Here is a 19,134-nt window from a genome sequence, read left to right on the forward strand (position 1 = left end):
CAGTGGGTGGTCACCATCTAAATGCTGAATGGCTATTTCTGGTTCCAAGATAAAACATGAAGATGATCAGGCATGATGAATGCACATTAAAGGGGAGTTCCTGCGATTCTTCACATAGACCTCTGTTCCTCTGAGTACTGAAAACAAACAAAAACAAAAACAAACAAAAAACAGTGCTACCAAGCTTGAGTTGCTGCAGCTAACAGCAAGATCTTTGACAGCACTTACCTCGAGAAACAGATATCTATGTGAAAAATTGCCGGAGTTTTCTTTTAATCTGTCTAAGCAGAAAGTTGTGAGTAAAAATCAGACGTCATAGAGAACTACTAACCAAATGAGAAAGAAGATGACATGTAACTTCAATGGCTAACTGAGGGAATTCAACAAAGGAACAACTGCACTGTGCGCTACTATAAATGGCTGGTACCTGAAATGAGCCTATAGTCCATCCCCCAGATAAGGGGTGTATCAAGCCGTTACATGCAGTTATTTATCCCCTTTGGCCCGACTCGCTTGCTTTCGGAGACACAATGCTGATTAATGTTTAATATCGGCAGTGCAGTAGGCTACCAGAAACCACCTGTCAGGAGGAGGCCATGGCTTCCATCTGCCGAGTCATGAAATTCAGCAATATGTATCCCAGAGGGGCCTGAGATGTGACACACCATGACGCAAAGATGCAGTGATTTGGTGCACTTTGGCCCTCTGGGACTGATTAGGGCCCCTGGTGGAATAAAAAAAAATAATGATGTATATATATTTCCCCAAGCTGATCAAATAGACTGCTACTGCCACTTCCTTTTAGATGTGTTCAGCTTCCCTACAGAGGCATGTTTTTGTACTGTACACTGAAAGTAAGCTTAATGAAAGTGGGTTTAATTGTCTGTGACTACTCTCATGCAGGTCATATATCTCACTTGTCTCTGATAGATAGATAGATATACTTTATTGATCCCTAGGGGAAATTCAAGAAATTCAAGGGGAAATTCTGAGTAATACCATTAGCTGCCATTAGAAGAGTGCTTCTCACCTTGCAGATTTACAGGGGATGTAGAGATAATGGTACCGCCCAAGCTCTCTCATTGAGAGTGTTACCTAATCATGAATACATTTCACTAAGTTGAGTTGCAAAGTTGAAAATGCTTTATTAAGACATAAATACCCAAATAAATAAATACACTGTGTAAATACAACAGTAAATAAAACTGCTGTACAATCGTGGCAGAATAAAATGATTGTCTCCAGAAATTCATAAAATTTATATTCAAGTGTACCAAAGATTAGGCCCTGGTATTCATTACCATCTTCTGAGATGCTGAAATACAATCATAATGGTTTTCTCAAAGAATCTGCACCTAGTATTCTGAACGTGTCTCTCCTTTTCAGAGCCATTTGAAGGCACAGTCTTCACCAAGCCAAACTCAAAGAGGTAGAAAATGTTTCTATGTGTAAGAATTATTGCCGTGTGTAGTTATTATTTCACTATGAACATCTCTGTAACTAAACTGCAAGGCACAAGGATTATTTTCTGGCATAACCAACCATCTGTCCAGATAGTGGCAGCCATTTCCAAGATAGCGGACAGAACCTTCCAGTATTAAATATGGCTGGTGGTGAATTACACTGTAGTAAGTGGTGTAATTAATAGTACATTGGTTTCAAAGACTCCAAAAAGAAAACTTGAGATTAAATAAGCACATACCCTTCGATCCCATAGAACATTTCCTCAGCAGAGTTTTGTTAAGACGCTAACTTTGCCCAGTTCTGTCGCTTTTCCTCAAGCTTCTCCTCTAGACATTTGATGAGGACGGGGTCCACTTTGGGGTCAAACTTGTTGGCAAACCAGTGTCCGTAGTTGAGGAGCCACCGTAGCTCGGCGGCCCCGTAGATGCACACGCTCCGCAAGTGAGTGCCGGTGCATGCCGGATACAGGTTCCCCTCCAGGTAGCTCCACTTGACCAGCCGCGTCTTGCTCATCAGATCCGTCACGTCGGGCTGCGACCTGGCGATGGCGCCTGGCGCCTCGGGCACCCTCACCAGCGAGGCCCAGAAGTGCTCGTCCGGGGAGTACGTGTCTGCCGACCACGCCAGGAAGTCCAGTGCCAGCTGGCTGCCAGTGGCGTAACTCACAAAGTCCCGGGACAGCACAAAGTATGCACTGCCGATAAACATCTCGATGCCGTGGGGAGGGGAGTCTTTGGCATGCGTGGTTCTGACTGGGATCTTCTGGTACTCATAAGGCATGTCCTTCAGCTCGTGCTGGAACTGGAAACGCTTCTTTTTCAGGTCGCTGGGCCGACTCGTCTCCAGCATGTTTGCACCGTTAAGCTTCTTCAATTCTGACACAAGCTCATAATTAGACTTCAATGGGAAATCTTGTCCACATAGATTGATGACGTACTTCCACTGGGCCGAGGAGTGGAGTAGGTCTGACAGGCAGTTCAGGTCTGCCTTTAGCCTAGTCACATGGGCATACTGCACGGACTCTAACTGACTAGCAATGAATACATTTGGAAAGCACTTAACAAGACTCTTTACTGCAGCGATGAAGGATTTGGAAGACTTCTGATCATAATGGATACAGTAGATGTTATGGGGTGCATAGATAGCACGCAGGATCCTCTCCACCATTGGAATGTTCTTATGTACAACTAAGGAGTAGGCAAGAGGAAACTGCCTCTCCTCCACCGATGCAGTTATCTCATTATAGCCCCTTGCCTCAATGTACCTCGGACAGTCTGCTGTTAACTTGATAATACTCTCATCCTCCAAGTCCACTATAACTTTCCGCCTTATTTCTAAAGATTTGCCAATTTCCACTGGATCGAGCTGATATATGGCCGAGCAGTCAATGTCAGGCTTGTCAGCCTGGGCGTTTATGGGGACTGAAGTTATTCCATAAGGCTCAATGTAAAAGGTATTCTTTTCCACTACCTTGATGTGGACGAGCTTCAGCACACACACAATTAGTATGGAGAAAGAAAAAATGAGGCATTTCTTTTTCAACTTCTTTAGGACAGACCATCTTCTTATCATTCTGGGGAAAGGGAACAAAAATCAATGTGATGTATGTTTTAAGACAACAAAACAACTTCAATCTAGCCGATCATGTTCCAAGAGTGTGTTGGACAAAATGTTTTAGGCTACTAGGCTGAAGTTTCATTCAGTGGTAGGCAGGCCTACCTCAAATTGTGTTTTGCATAGATTAAGGCTGGCACCAATTTAAACATAACAATTCATGCCAACGCTTTGTACTTTGGCAGTTAGCATGACGAACATATCATGTTCAGAATTTACATAGGCTGTGTGAAGAGGGAAGTTGGAGACCATAAGCAGTAGGCTAATGCATTGCTTACCTTGCACTCTTACACGGTTTGAAACTTTGTCACATGCCATTAAAAACTTGCGTCTTGCCTTCAGACAACCTGAGTACAGACAGATACATCTCAGATTTGCTTAAATCTTGTAGCCTAACTTCTTATCAGTTTTACTGTTCAGGTAACCCGATCATAAGGATATATGAAACTGATAAATCGTAATAATAGCCTAGTAGGCTAAGCCTATTGCTTTGGAGAAAAGTGTCACATACCCTTTACTATAGCCTATCTATAACATTGATACACGACCAAGTAGGCTAGATAATAATCGCTCACAACACATCAAGAAAATAATTAAGATAGGCTACTGACAAATCTTGCCCCCCCAGACCTGGGAAAGCAGTAGCCTAGACTAGTCTAAAACGAAACGCAAAGTAATAGACATAATCCGAAAGTTGAAGTTCCACATTATAGGACCGTTTTTTTTTTTTTTATCAATAGCCTAAGTAGGCTTAGCCTACTAGGATATAACTAAGCAACCTAAACATAATCAACCATGAAGGTACAAAACTGAAAACATCAAAGCAGTAAAACGCTACTTACAGACATCGTGTCCATGACTTGATCCACTCATGGAAGAAGCGAGTTGACAAATTAAGGACTCGAAGTGGCTGGTTTGTGACTTCAGCAGTGGGAGGTGTGGCAAAGAGGCGAACAGCAGTTTCGACGAAGTGCGTCCTCTCCACCTACGTGCGTTACTCCTTTATCTACAATGTTCACTAACGCGTGTGAAATAAACCTGGACCTGTGAAGACATGTTTCACTATCTTCACCCTTAACAAAATGACGACGCATCAGTTCTGCACAATGTATGGACCTCGTTCTCACATATGTCTGATCATCTAACGGAAGTTTTGGTCAAATGCCAGATGTATAAAAGTAGGCTACTTCAAATATCAAAAGACCTATTTGTTCGTTTTGAAACATAGAATCATAAATCAACATCATCAATATTTTTTATTCATATTCATCAATCTTGTCAGTACAACTGAAAATGTTTCTATTTAAAAAGTAAATACAAATGAATACTAATGTAAAACATTAAATGCTCAATCATCTGAACAGAGATGTTGACTCATAGGCCCCAGTCCTCAAACTTTGTGATAACCTCCCAATACTGATCAATGATGTGCGTAGGTGCAAACTCATCATTGGATATCAGCTGGATGGATTTGATCTCCATGTAATTCCCACTGATATTTTTCTTGATCTCTGTGTCAAAAAAGAGAGAAAAGAGCACTGTCATCTTCAACCAACCAGTGTTGTTTAACCAGTTTATTGCAACTGTGTCCAAGTGTTAATGTTTATTTATATGTCATTGTCATGAATCATCCAGTTGAAGCATTCACAAATATCTAGTCAGAGATGGACTGATTAAGTCATTAATCACTGATGGACCTTTTGGCTGTGATGCAAGAGGGTCTGGTTCATTGGCATTCAGACTTGCAGCCTGGGCTCTCCCTGCATCATCAACAGTCACATAAGCACTGAGGGACCTGGATCTGAAGGTTATCTGTACACGCAAGCACACACACGCACGCGCGCACACACACAAACACATGAACACACACACACGCAATTTACAGACAGTGACAGATTATTTATGCTAAATAAATATTAGTCTCCTTGTTACATATCCTGGTTTAACTAATTTCTTGGCATGCATCTTGCAACTGGCTTTGATGTGATCATTTCCGGAAGACTGGGGTGGCTATGGCCTAGCTGTTTGCATGGCTCTGCAGTGCACCTCTAAATAATTCATTTCCAAAAGCTCTCCTTTGCACTGTCTGCATAGACTCGCACTGACATCATCACTTGGACTTGGAGAACTGCGACATAAAAGCACACTCTAGTGTTAACTGCAATACCCTTTTTCACTTCCCCACGCCATTTTTAGCTACGCATTCAACTATGACACTTACTGCACACATTTAATCAGCTAAATGGAGAATTACACCATCTCCGATATCCACATGATCTATACCTAATCTGACGGTATAAGTAGACAGGATTAATAACCTTTTCCCACGCATATGTTGAAGACACAGGAATGTTGTTTCCTAGAATGGACTCAACCCATTGCTCGGGGGTAACAAAGTCTTTGCCATGTATGTCTCGGATGGAGCCCCCCTGGAGAAGGGATGCTTGGTGACAGGAGCCCTGGAAATGACATCACACACAAGAGTCTTGCACCTGTTCTTAAAATATGACTGCCAGCTAAAAAGAGGACAGTGGCAAAGGATCAGAGCCTACAGGTGCATCTAAACAAATGTTTTCTTTTTTTACTGGAATTTGTTTAAAAGAGTGAAACTTTAATATAATCTATCTTCATTAAATGTAAAAGTGACATATTTCAAGGACTTTTCCATGATATTCTAGTTTTCCGAGATGCACCTGTAAAGCAAGAGAATATCTTACTGTGCCTTTAATGTACCTTCAGTTTGAACTCCAGTGCATTCTCTGCCGGTGTAAGGATTCCTTGTCTTATGAGGCTAGCAAGCTGGTTGGTCTGCTTTCCACAGCCCTCGTAACCTTCTGAAGCACTGCTACCCTGTGTTTCTGATGCTCTGTCTTGCTGAATGTCTTCCGTGTCATGGCTGGTGTAAACTGAGGCCAAAGACATGCCCTTGGCACCTCCAGCATCTTCAGGGCCAGTGCTGGATTTCAAACAGCGCTTCTTGGTTTTTGACGTTACTGATTTTACCCCAGGGCCACTGCTGGCACTTCCAGTTTTGGGCATTGGGGTCACGTGGTGTGATGTGCCCACATTGCCCTGTGCCAGCGTCAGCGTCAGAGGGTTTCCAGGCAGCTCCAGGTCAGCCAGGCTCGTTTGAGAACTGTCTGTGGAATGGGGGGGTGTTGAACATCTACGTTTGGGATCGGGCTGTTTGTTAGATGCTGCAGGGACACTCAATGAGGGGAGGCCAACAAAGGCAAAGCTCTGCCCTCCATGGCTGACCACAACAATGCCCGACTGGCCCTGTGAAAGGGCTGTGGGTAGCGATACGGTGTAGACTGGAGCTGTTATGCGGTCTGTTGACAAGCTTGAAAGATCAGTCCCAGACAAGAATTTGGTGGTTTGGCACGCAAGGGCACCTCCTCCTTTCTGTTGTGTTTTTATGTCTGTGGGTGCTGGTCCAGGGGGAGTGGAAACAACGTTACCTATCGTGGGATCCTTTGTGACAGCATGGTTGTTCAGACTGCCAGTTACAAAGACAGTGGGGTTTGTCTTTTTGGAGGCAGCAGGGTTTGGAACTTTCTGACGTTCAAGTCCTGATCGACCTTTCGGAGTTTGGACCTTGAGTTTTAACTCGCTCTGCTTCTGTAGAAGGCCCAAGAGGCGTTTTTGACGGGAGGCCAGAGCTGTGAGGCTCTCTCTCAAAGTGCCCTGTTCAAATGAGTCGGGAGCCATCCTGGTATGAGAAAAAAAGTACACAGCATGCAACATTTATGGCAGTTTACTCACGCTCACACAACAGAGAGAAAACAGGTACTTCACACAGATGAACGTCAAGAATAACAGTCCAGGGGGTAAAAACGAATTGCTTCCAAATGTGTTAACTCCTCCAAGACCACTATTTTCTAGATTAGATTAGATTAGATTAGATAGATACTTTATTGATCCCCAGGGGAAATTCAAGAATGGTCGTGTGCTACACTGTTCTTGGATGATACTGAATAATTTAACGAAGGCCGCACCCTATACCTGTACTTATTTGTGAGGTCATCTTTAGCCGATTGTTGTTTAATAAGCACTTCGTTCAGCTTGGTCTGCATCTGTGACCATTTCTCCATGAATTTGTCTGTGGAAAAAAAATATATAAATTCATTTTTATTTTCCAACTGATATGAAAATATAATTTATAATTAACACAAGGGGTTAGCAACCCATTCCATCAAGGGCCTGTATCTTTCGCATGTGTGTGTTGTCAACAAGCTGCCACACCTCCTTTCACTCATGTCATCAACTGGTATCAGGTTTCAAATAATTAAATGTTATCTGGTCTAGTGCTGCCTGGATGCATGGCTGACAAACCTTACCTTAAACAATCCAACCAACAAATATAAACAGCATAACAAGCAAACATCAACATAGATAGACCCCCTGACCTTGGGAGTTCTTTATGAACTTGGTATGATAGGCATGAGGAAAGACTTATATAGGCATGTACTGTAGGCAATGTTGTGCCTGAACGCGTTCATGGAACGATAGTTCCATGAACTCGTTCATATTTTGGGCGAACGTGAACTGAACATACTGTATTACTGCCTGATGAACGTTACTGTGAACTCGTAACTATAGATCGTTTCTATAGAGCCTTTCAGGCGAAAACCCGGCTAAAACACACCGTAAACGGGCATTAATATGTAGCGGGAAAAACACCCAATCTGGCAACACCAGCCACCGGTGTTGCACCGCCGCAGAGATGAGTTGGACTCTCTCTCACTACACATGAATGATTGGGGTCGCCAAACTTTTGTGACATCAAAATAAGGTCACCTGCCAAAAAAGGTTGAAAACCCCTGGGAACCCATTGAGGGTTGAATAAATTACAAGCATAACTATAATCATATGAACATAAATGTGTGCATTGGTATAGAACATATGTCTAAATATTGTGGCCAAAGCTTAGCAAATATTCAAAAACTTGGGTGTGCATTTATGTCAGGTCTGCTTTCTGAAGCTATATTACCATGGCTCCATGTGATAATGTAAACAATATTCAAACCTATTTTTTACAGTCTATGATTCGAACCAAAAACAACTGCACCCTAGAAGCACTTTTTAAACTTCAAAATTCAGTTTTTGCTTCTTTCCTCACCCCATGCCACCTTCTATGCATCACCCCCCCCCCCCCCCTCTTCAGACCACTCTGAATGCAACAGTGTGGAAACATTAGAATATCAGTCTTTTGCTTGATGTTTAAGAATGGACAACTAACCATTTCTGATCTGAATGGCAAATCAAGAAATATTGACCAATCTCTTGCAGGCAAATGTGACAAACATCCAGTATATTAGCATCATAAAATTATAGCTGATTGATAGCAGTTGCAGATCGACCCACTTTCACCAAAAAACATTTTTTTCTGTCTTCACGCAATAACTGACACATCTAGCAAAATACTGTTTGTCTCCACAATTATAGTTCCAGTGTAAAATGACTGTAGACGACTAGACCATTTCAAGTCCTTACTAAGTAAAGTGTTAGTATTGGTATGGTGTTATAACATTACATGTCCCATCAACAGCTGAATGGAACATTAACAGATCCTAACTCCAGGCAATGGGCTTTGGGATAGTTTCATAAAGAATGGATTCTAGTTAACTGACTATTCTAGTTAACTGACCTAAAGTAAAACGGTAACACTAAAACAATGAGCTACATTAAAGCAACACCAAAGAACTTTCCCTCTGTCGACGCTATTTGTTTATCCTGCACCGTCTTTGCAAATAATGATTTCCACCGACAAGGTAGAATATGTTGCATGATTTATGAAAGTACGATGTATTGCGACATCAGATGCAAGTCCAATTTGTAGTGTCTTATGTCTCATTCCATCGAACTACAGATCCGCTACCCCATCTGGCAAACTTACATAGTGCGGTTATAGCTGATAGAGGGCCGCAAAGCGAATGCAGAAGTGCCGTTCACCCTGTTACAAGTTGATGAACCACTGAAACGATGGAAACATTATTTTAAGGGTACAAAAAACTCTGGTGTTGCTTTAAGATTCTGGAGGAAAAGATCAGGCAGTGTGCCGAGAGACCTGCCCCAATAGGCGGCATTGGACCATTAAACCACACAATGATCCAAAACATACAGCCAAACAAGGCAAGAAATGGTTAACAGAGAACAATATCAACATTTTAGAATGGCCCAGCGAGAGTCCAAACCTTAATCCGTCATAAAAGTGAGCACAAGGCCAGAGTGATGGCAAAGGATCGTTCCTGCCTCAAATCCCAGATTTCTGCTAAAATGGTGCGGTCTAGAATCATTGTGGAGACATGGAGAGGCTTGGTAGGTATTATAAGAACCATTTTGAAAGCTGTGAATGCAAATAAAGATGTTTCCACTGAATATTTGAAAAGGGTATAAATAATTTTGGACATGCCATTTTTCATAAAAAAGATGAAAACGCTTCTTTTTTGATTCCATGTTTCTACCACATTGTCTTACAACCTTTAGCTATGTGGCAGTGTAATTTCCAGTCAGAACAAACATATTGGTCAAGAGAAAAATCAACATTAAATCAAAATTGGCCAGGGATATGGATAATATTTGTTCTTAACTGTATAAAGTATTTTTATTTGATTTAAAAAAAAGTATTTTGATTTTGAAAAATATGCAGCCATTTTCTTCAACTCCAAAAAAAATAAAAAGTACAAATTAAATAAAATTAAAAAAAAATACATTACTCCAAAAAATACTAATGACAAAATACTATTTTGTGTTTGAACTACGTATTTTAAATACATATCCTATCATAAATACTACTCATTCATCCCTGTCTGGGAGTTTATATAAAACGATTTTATTGTAATGGTAAGATCCAATGGTGATGTTCAAAAATGTAGTAACAAAATGGTAAGATATGGTATTAATTCCAGGTTATTAGCCTGAAACATCTTAAATGACATTATTAACATGGCTTGGGTAATAGAATGTGTTGTATGTGGATGTGCATGAAATTCACCTTTTTCTTCTGAATGAGCTAACTGCCAGCCTGACAAGTCTTTCTGCTTTCTTTCAACCTCATCTAGTATGGCCATGATGGAGTCTGTGTGAGCTGCCTTGTTGAGACAGACCTAAGGAATGCACCTCATTTGAGGACATTAGATAAATTATATTAAACCATAAAAGACTCCAAACTTCCAATGCCTATTCAATGGAGACATTTGTATTTCTGCCATATTTGGTTACTTGTAAAGCACTTTAAACTGCACACACACACACACACAATCAAAGGTGCTACATAAATAAAGTTGATGTTATTATAATTCTAATGATCTCTATGGGTACTATATGGGTACTGTATACCGCACTCACAGTGCTTTTCATGGTGGTAATTCTGCTGGGCTCCTGGTCCTTTGGGTCTTCCTCTGGTTTGCGCTGAGGGCTTACGGGAGAGTGGTTTGGTTTCACCTGGTATGTGCACTCTGACTCGGAGACATGGAAAATCAAATTTACCGGAACGCTGGAAATAAACCTTCTCAGTAGTGTGGGGGCAGCATCACCCGCACTTAAGCCACTTCATTTTGATGCTTACATTCTAAGCCTACAACTCCCCACTATCACTAAATACTCATAAAATCGTACATATATTGCTTCGGTGCTAACTTCAGACAAGACATTGCAATGACCAAGATAAGAGCTTAAAAGTAAAGGTAGTAAAATTACACTGAAAATAGATGGTTAAAAGAAGAACCTGCCAACATTTAATTAGTTGATTTTCAGGATAGAAAGAAAAGCCTACCATAAAGACCACAGCCTGCTGAAAACATTTATTTTGTCTGTGTGATAGTAGCCTAAGAGCCTTTCTATAATATGGCTTTTACTTTTTACTTGGCCATTGTAGTAAATATCCAAAAATGCCTATGTACTACTGAGCAGCAGAAGCCATTGTGAAATAGACACTAAGCATGTAGTGTGTGAAGGTTGGTACATGTATGTTACAAAACACATGAATGAGTCTAACTCCAAGTCATGGAAATTTGTCTTAATTAGTATTATAGCCTAGCCTAGAAATCTAGACGTGCCCCTAGCAGGGCTAGTCTAGCAACTCTCCGTTGGCTTGTGAGCTCCAGAAATCGAAACTTAATCAGGCCAATGAAATATTGTATAGAGTCGTTAGGTGGGCTTAACATAATGATTGATGGCAGAGTTGCAACGGTTTGGCTTGAATTCCCTGCTACTTGAAAACAAATAAGATGGATGTTGCTGTTGGCGAACAGTGTGACACGAGTTAAGCTTTTATTAAGTTGGCAAACGTTTGAACTAGCCAACTAGCTCCGCTGGTGGGGAAACGCATGGGACTCATAGCGCTGCTGCTGTCCTATTGCGTGCAGAGGGAATTTGAAAGACAACTGATTATCCCGCCCCTCGGACTGAGCACTGCGAACGGTGAGTGCCCAGACCCTACATTTTAATGTGGGTCTGGCTCGTCAGGCTAATTATAGCCTAAAAATACACAGATAGGCATAGGACAGAGATGTGCTCTCTGTAGAAAAAGGTTGTCTGGGCACGGCAAGTGCAGTCAGAGAAACGTTTCCCTGTCCATCAGCTATTTATTTTCCATAACTCAGGTTTTTACTAACCAGCAGTCTGTCAGTCAGCTCTTTATTTTGCTTATAACTCAGATTTTTCAGTTTGTTTTGCTGCCATCTGAAGAATATGGCAGTTATAGACCGTTAAAAATAAAAGATAAAAACAGGATATTGTGTGTGTATGCAGGCATATAATGAACGTAATCTCTTACTCACGGAAATCACACCATATATATAATATTATGCTATTTATGTATTTATTTAACTCGCCCCATCCATAGCCTACCGTTCTTTTTTATAGAGACCTCCACAAAGATCAGATTTTAATTCGAACCCTGTGGTCAGGTAAATTTAGCCTGTTTCTCTCTTCCCTCTCACAGTAAAAACAACAGTAGTCACCATGAGTAGGCTGATGTCGACGCACAACTTGGCACACTGGAGATCCCTTGAACATCGAGAGCACCTCTTTGATGTCTTCACGCCACGCCAAGTCCAAGGCGCTCTTTCCCTGAGCATTTCTATCGTTAGGGTTTGCTCCATTCTGTAGAAGAAGCTTTACTACCTGTTGAATAATAATAAGTTAGTTGAATAATAATAATAGCAATGATTATTGCCTCATATCGCTGTAATCATTAACTCCAATAATTTTGGATGTCATATTAGTAAGAATAATGCAGACTTAGGTAGAATAATGCAAAGGAAGAATAACTTTGGACCAATTATGCAAAGAAGGCTTCATTCAGCAACTATGAAATAGCCTGTTAGACTGCAGCCTGACTGCTATCTTGCTATTTTACCATCTACAATAAATTACTTTATTAACAATCCTGATCCACCCATCAAGTTTTATTTGGATGCAACTTTGATACAACTCCATGACAAGCCAGTTAGGGCACAGACTCCACACATCATCATCATCTGTTTTCACAGAGGCTTTTGGGATTAATGCAACTGCTGACAGTCTGGGTTGGGGAACGGCTGGTGTAAAGGTCATGGGTGTGGTAACCATACAGTACCTCAGACCAGCCAGATACCACGGCATCATGCAAAGCTGTCAGTCCCTCAGGTCCACGGCTGGTGACGTCAGCGCCGGCGCACAGCAACTCCTCCACCACGGCGGTGAAACCTCCGGCACTGGCCTCGTGCAGGGCCGTCCACCCTGCCCACAGGAGCGCGTCAGTCAATCAACCAACGGCGCCAACGTCTCACAAGTCCACTAATGACACGCAGGTGAACTATGCAGTGTGTGAACTATTTGAACGTCATACAGTGCAATAGCAATAACATGTCACTCTCAGAAGACTCAAATGTGAATGGACCAGTTTATAATACATGAATTAAAATAAATCCTCGACTAAAAGCTCAAAGCTTTTTTTTTTGTCAATGTTCTCTTTAAGTCTATGTAAGTGTGTCACTAGGCCAAATGTGGTGAAACCGGCCCATTGACTGGCAAATGTTTGTGCAATTAAGCTTGAAGATGACGATCTAGTGTCAGATGCTGGCCTTACATTGCAGCGCTGCAACACACTAACCTGCATAGTCTGCAAGATTTAAATCTATACCAGCCTCGATCAGAGCTTTGACTGAGGCCAAGTCCCCTCTCTTGGATGCTCGGTGCAGCTGAGTCTCTCCCAATCCATTTCTCTTATGAATAGTTCTCAGGTTTATCTTCGCATTTTCCACAGGGACTAGCGTTGACATACATATTGAATGAGAGAGATAAATGAGAACATACGAACACAATGAAACCATCTGTCGTGGTACAGAGCATACACATGACTATGCCAGGGTCAACATTGAGCTTGAGTGAGAAACAAGTACCTTTATCCACTGGTGAGTCATACTGGGTCCCAACTGTTTTGCTCAGCTGCCATTGTTTCCAACTGCCCTGTGATTTTGTTGACATGCTCTGCCTCTTCCTTTGTTTTGGTGTCTTAGCCTTGCGTTTTGGCACACCCTGGCTAGTGACAGAGGTGTTAGTGGTGGTAGCATTGGTCCCAGTGATGATACCACTGAATGTCTCTGATTCACTGCCATTAGGAAGCAAATTTTCATTCCCATTTTCGATGTCATTCTGACTACAAGACCTTGGACAGAGGCTGGGGTTTGTTGGCTCAATCTCGGTAATAATATCATGCCTCAACTTGTTGGCATGGGTGTACTCAGACTCAGATATCATGGTGCAGTCAGAATCACTGGAGCAGTTGAGTTCATCTGCTTTGGTTTTAGTTTGGATTTGACTAGTGATTGTGACACCGTTTGCCTCAGTGAAAGCTGAATTCCCCAGATCTCCCCTCATGCTGGTATCGGAGGGTAGTAGGAGACCACTGGGTCCCTCGCACCGCACATCACACAAATTCCTGCCAGGCGTGTTTTCACTGACTACTCCCTGACTCACAGATTTCCCAATGAGTTCAAACCGACTGAGCATGGTTGCATCTGACGAGTCCACAGACTGATGGCTGCTCATTGGTGTACCAGGGGCATTCCTGCTGCTAGGTTGAAAACAGACACTCTGATCAGTCTTACTCTTTTCTGTTCCTCCAAAAAAACATGTTGCGGCAGATTCATTAAACTGGCTTGTCTGTGCGTGACATTTAACGTCACGCTTCATTGACTGTGAGGGAGAAATGCAAATATTTATTTGGCTATTGAAAGTATGAGTTGTGTTTCTTTGTGTTTCAGGGCCATCAGACAGACAGTACTTTGACCTGTGTGAGTTTTGCGATGCCTCCCCTGTGTAGGTTTCATCCAGGTGTGGCAGGCCAGTGTGTGATATCTGAAGGCTAGGTGTAATTTCTGAGGGCTCGCCGTGTGCCTCAGACCTGGCATTCCAAGGTGTTGGCCGTTCTTCGGGACACCATGCCACTGTCTGCATTTCTTCATTCTGCTTGCATTTTCTGATCGCTCCTGTCAGAAGGGACGGAGAGTCACTGTCGCATAAATCAGATGACTCGGCCACGGATGACTCAATAAGCCCCACTGATTTAGCATGTTCCCTTGCACAGGAAGTACTTTGCTTTGCTGTGTCTATGTGAAACGCAAGTAAAGACACACTGCACTCCTCTGTGTTGTCCAAAACGCATACATCTGTAGCATCTTTGAAACCAAAATCGTCAGTTCTGCTTTCCACAGTTTCTTTTATATCCGCACTCTCTGAGAGTTGGGTAACACTGTCACAACCTTCAAGCATTATGTAGTCTGTAGCCGTTAAGCCGACTTCATCATTTGTAGGATTCTCTTGACCTTGACAGAAAGTGAAATCATTTCCTGCACACTTCCCCCACACATCCCCTGAGACTTTCTGTGTCCTGAGTGACTCATATTTCATCTTGTCGTGGCCTACAACTCTAACGCACATATATTTGTTTCCTACTGAATTTTGACATGTTTCGGTATAAATTCCTGTGCAAAGGTCAGAGGTCATCTTCATGGCAACTTCCCCTAGTTGCTCCTCCCTGATGGGTCTAAGGGGGTGCATCACACTCATTTTAGTTAAAATCTCATCATCACCCTGGCCTGCCTCTGCTTCAGCCAGGCTCTTCTGTGTAGGCCTACGAGGCTTCACGTTCAGGTCCATACATTCAGTGTGTCTCCCTCCTTTTTCATCTGTTAACAGCAACTCTGTTTTTCCATTGGCTGGAGAGAAGTCACCAGAGCTTTCGATAGCATTTCCTGACTCGCTCTTATCTGAGCGGATGGTGTCGCGCTGGGGAATGTTCAAAGGGCTGTTCTGTTTCCCGCTGTCAGTGATTTTCATCTTTTTTTCAGCTGGCACGCCACAAACTGAGAGCGCCGCCTGGTCGTCTTGACAATCATTGCTGCATGAGTCCTCAGTGGTGCCTTGGAATGCAGCTGGTTCATTCTCCTCCACGTATGAGGTCTCGGCAGGGCAGCCGCCAGGGGACTTCTGGGTGGAACACAAAATTGAGGGAAAGCAAAACAAAGGGAGAAAAAGACCAAAAACAAAACAACTTAAAATGTGCACAATTTAATTCCTACTCTGGGGGCCTAATCTTAACAACGGGCAAAGTGTACTCACTGAACAAAGTGTCTCGTGCACGATCTAAAGCTATCGTGTGGCATGTGGGAGCATTGAGCTGATCAACCGATGTCATATAAGATTGTGCCTCGTTACCCCTCCATTTCCCTCCACGCACTGAAGTTTACGTTTGTTGTTGTCAGAGCGCAGTGATGTTCGATTACGCCACTGGCATGGTACGTTATAGACCTCTCCGGAATAAGTCCCGCCTCCGAAACATCTGTGTCCACCCAACTTCCGGTCGTGAAATGTCTATGGGAAATAACATGGCGTTTCGAAATATCGTACCTGTCAAACTCTGTAGGTGGCAAAGTAGAAAAAGCTGGTGGGCCGATTGGCCTACACACTTCTGCCATCTAATTTCCACTGGATTTTTTTGATTGCCGCTGCCGTTAAAGTAGTAAACGATTATTAATGCTAACCGGGAGCTAGTTCCGATGTACACGGGCGAAGGAGGGCGTTAGATCTCACTCACAACCAGTCACAACCTAACGTGATGGTCATTTTTTACGTGTGATTCGCGCGTGATTTCAGTGGTCTATAAAAGTAAATCGTTTGCAAGGTTCAGCCTCTTTTCAACACGACTTAACTTTGGTTTGCCTGTGCTGAGAGTTTGTTGGCTGTTATTGAGATATTGTTGAGATATTCGATTGCTTGCACATGCTCCGAATCCAAGTGATTTTCTCCCCTCTGGAGAAGTTTTGGCTCATCTTTGAAAAAGAAATAAATCGCCGACAAAGACACTAAAGACCTGACAAGTGTTTTTTTCACGAAAAACAGATAATGATAAGCACACTAGGAATCAGAGGCAGAGTCGTATTGAGTCGATAGCTTTATTTAGCATGACCTTGATCAGAACAGTAACATTTTCAGAATGTATAAACAACCTCCGTAGACAGGCTCTGGTGCCACGAACTCCATTTCAGTGAAGACAAACTATGAAACATTGCCGTTGCTATGCAATCTTGACTCGGGGAGTCGCGGCGTCCTAAGCATGTGTTAGCTTAGTGCTTCTTACTGATATATTTCTACTTTAACGGCACCGACAATCAAAAAATCCACTGGAAACTAGATGGCAGAACTGTGTAGGCCAATCGGCCCACCATTTTTTTCTACTTCGCCACCTACAGATGTTTGACAGGTATATTTCGAAACGCCATGTTATTTCCCATAGACATTCGACGCCCGGAAGTTGGGTGGACATGGCTGTTTTGGAGGCGGGACTTATTCCGGAGAGGTCTATTCTTCTCTGTTGAAATACTCGCGAAACACAGATATCACATGTACACCACGTGAAAGAAGATCGCAATGTCAGCTTTTATGGTGCTAGCCATGAGTTGCTATGATTCGCGGTATAGCTCTGCCTTCATCTGTACACCCATTTCTCACGAACACAATGTAAAACCGTATATCAAAATAAACAGCAGACCTTACCGATCACAAAGGTGTAAAGCATTCCTCTGTACAATTAGCCTTTCCTGAGTAATCCGGTTTTGGAATTGTAGCAAATTCCTACATGGTCTCCAACTTTGGATAACATCCTACCGTTGATCTACCGTAGGCTACAAAGGCAAACGATAACTAAAGGCTGAGTGGAACTTGTTTACAGGACCCGCCGTGGTCATAGCCCATTTATACTCTGTAACACCAGTGCTATGTGTAAAAAGTTAACATACAACAATGGTAGGCTATATGAATGCGTTGGCTTATTACATATTAGCAAAGCATGTAAAATAGGGAATTGTTTGTGCGTGTGTAAGGGTAGTCAGCTGGTCCGTATAGCTGTTGGTTAACCCGATCTGAGGTGCTGCTGTGGGCAGGTTGAGTCGTGTGCAGGACTGTGCTGCAGTTCAGCACAGTTACATGTGTGGATACAGGTTAGAGTTTTGTTGACATAAAAAGGAAGTTATATTCAGCTTTTTACCAGTAGAAACCCAGTTTCTGATTTAATTTAAAATACTGGATCACAGCTAAATCTAATATTTCCTCTCTTTTGTCAACTCAGTTTCACCCTCAAACAAATATGCATCCTGATCTACTTGCAGTGCACACTGAGAAGATTACCTACATAATTGTCCATTTAATGTTAGCTTCCTACGATTAACAGCACCGCTGCTGGAAAAAATTCTAGGGGAAACACTGGGAGGGTTAAAAGGGGGTTACACCGGTACACACACATACATAGAAAGTGATGGTTGTCATCAGTGTTGGGCAAGTTACTTCAAAATCGTAATGTATTATGTATTACTCATTACTGTCATTTCAAAGTAATTTGTTACATTATAATATTACTGTATCTGAATTGTAAGGCATTACACTACTATTGTATTACTTTTGAGTTACTTTCACCAAAATATCTAGAAATATGGATTTGGAATTCTAAATGCAGTTTATTATGCTTAATGCAGCTCATTGCACTTCTAATGGAGGGCGATGTGGTATAACATAATGACTGAGCTAGGCTTAAGGCTAACAACAGTAGAATGCAATAGGCGCAGTGATGGCTCATGATGCAATACAAGGAACAATCATAGCCAGAATTTTGTTAAAAGCAGACCAAAGGTCGAAGTCTGGTCAATTGTGATAGAAATGCTACTTTAGGCTTAGGCCTACTCATTAAAATCAACAGAGAGCCCACTACCTGTATATTGTATAACCCAAAACTTAAAGACATGTCAAGATAGGCTACACAGTGCCGCTGCTGGCCATTTTGGTGCCCTAACTGGTGAAATACAGTATTAAATAACCGCCGGCGGGACGGTTACCCCCCTCCCCCACCTCCCCCCAACATTCTAAATCAATTGTATGCACCATATTGCTATGTAGCATAGTAATGTTATACACCATTTCAAAGCTTTGACTCTTGGGAATCCAAAAATGACAACTTTTTTCATGTACAATCTGTATAGTGCTTTACATTCTTAGATTAATCTTATTATGTCTCAATTAAATTTGATCCAAAATGCCCCCCTCCCCCCCTTCCGCTTTTGGTGCTACCCTGACTTCTGGCTGCAGCACAATAAGTAGATGCAACATATTGAGTACTGAAATATTCACAAGAATCCATAGAAATTGAATCTTCAAGTTGTGTTATCCAATATTAGTTGTACAGATGTATAGTCTATCTTATACACACTCATTGAACCAACAAAGTAAATGCAAAAATAGAGACATTTTTGTAATCATTCCATATTTAGTGTAGTCATTCCATATCAGAACCCCTGTAGTATAATCCAAATACAAGCATGAAACCTCAAAGTGTTACCTTTCATTTGAGACCAGGATTATGCTTCTACACAAAGGGGTTCATGTGCAGTAAGCATTTGATTGTCAGTATGCATCCATTGGCATTTTACAAAACGCAATAGTCTAAAGCGCTCATATTTTCATTCTATATTGATCTACTTTTGCACACAACTTCACAAGATCTGGTGCTAGGGCTCAGTT

General features: G+C 42.1%; 2 protein-coding genes across 2 annotated transcripts; both read right to left on the reverse strand.

Moving 5' to 3' along the window:
• Positions 1 to 1,120: 1,120 nt before the first annotated feature.
• gcnt4a (glucosaminyl (N-acetyl) transferase 4a) lies at positions 1,121 to 3,934 on the reverse strand. The gene is made up of 3 exons (XM_076289036.1): positions 3,921 to 3,934; positions 3,357 to 3,425; positions 1,121 to 3,037 (listed from the first exon to the last, which is right to left on the reverse strand). The coding sequence occupies exon 3, from the start codon at positions 3,034 to 3,036 to the stop codon at positions 1,741 to 1,743; it is 1,296 nt and encodes a 431-aa protein (XP_076145151.1). The 5' UTR covers position 3,037; positions 3,357 to 3,425; positions 3,921 to 3,934; the 3' UTR covers positions 1,121 to 1,740.
• A 426-nt stretch (positions 3,935 to 4,360) lies between these two features.
• LOC143127067 (ankyrin repeat domain-containing protein 31-like) lies at positions 4,361 to 13,944 on the reverse strand. Its single transcript, XM_076288369.1, has 11 exons — positions 13,467 to 13,944; positions 13,178 to 13,333; positions 12,662 to 12,804; positions 12,045 to 12,207; positions 10,429 to 10,538; positions 10,076 to 10,187; positions 7,084 to 7,180; positions 5,812 to 6,790; positions 5,397 to 5,537; positions 4,776 to 4,890; positions 4,361 to 4,589 (listed from the first exon to the last, which is right to left on the reverse strand). Exons 1-11 carry the CDS (start codon positions 13,942 to 13,944, stop codon positions 4,453 to 4,455), a joined length of 2,631 nt encoding a protein of 876 aa, XP_076144484.1. The 3' UTR covers positions 4,361 to 4,452.
• Between the last annotated feature and the right edge of the window lie 5,190 nt (positions 13,945 to 19,134).

Source organism: Alosa pseudoharengus, unplaced genomic scaffold (assembly GCF_046254945.1).
Source record: "Alosa pseudoharengus isolate Yale_2024_CS ecotype anadromous, Long Island Sound unplaced genomic scaffold, YU_APseudo_1.1 YU_APseudo_1.1_scf_17, whole genome shotgun sequence".
In the NCBI taxonomy this organism is placed as follows: Eukaryota; Metazoa; Chordata; class Actinopteri; order Clupeiformes; family Clupeidae; genus Alosa; species Alosa pseudoharengus.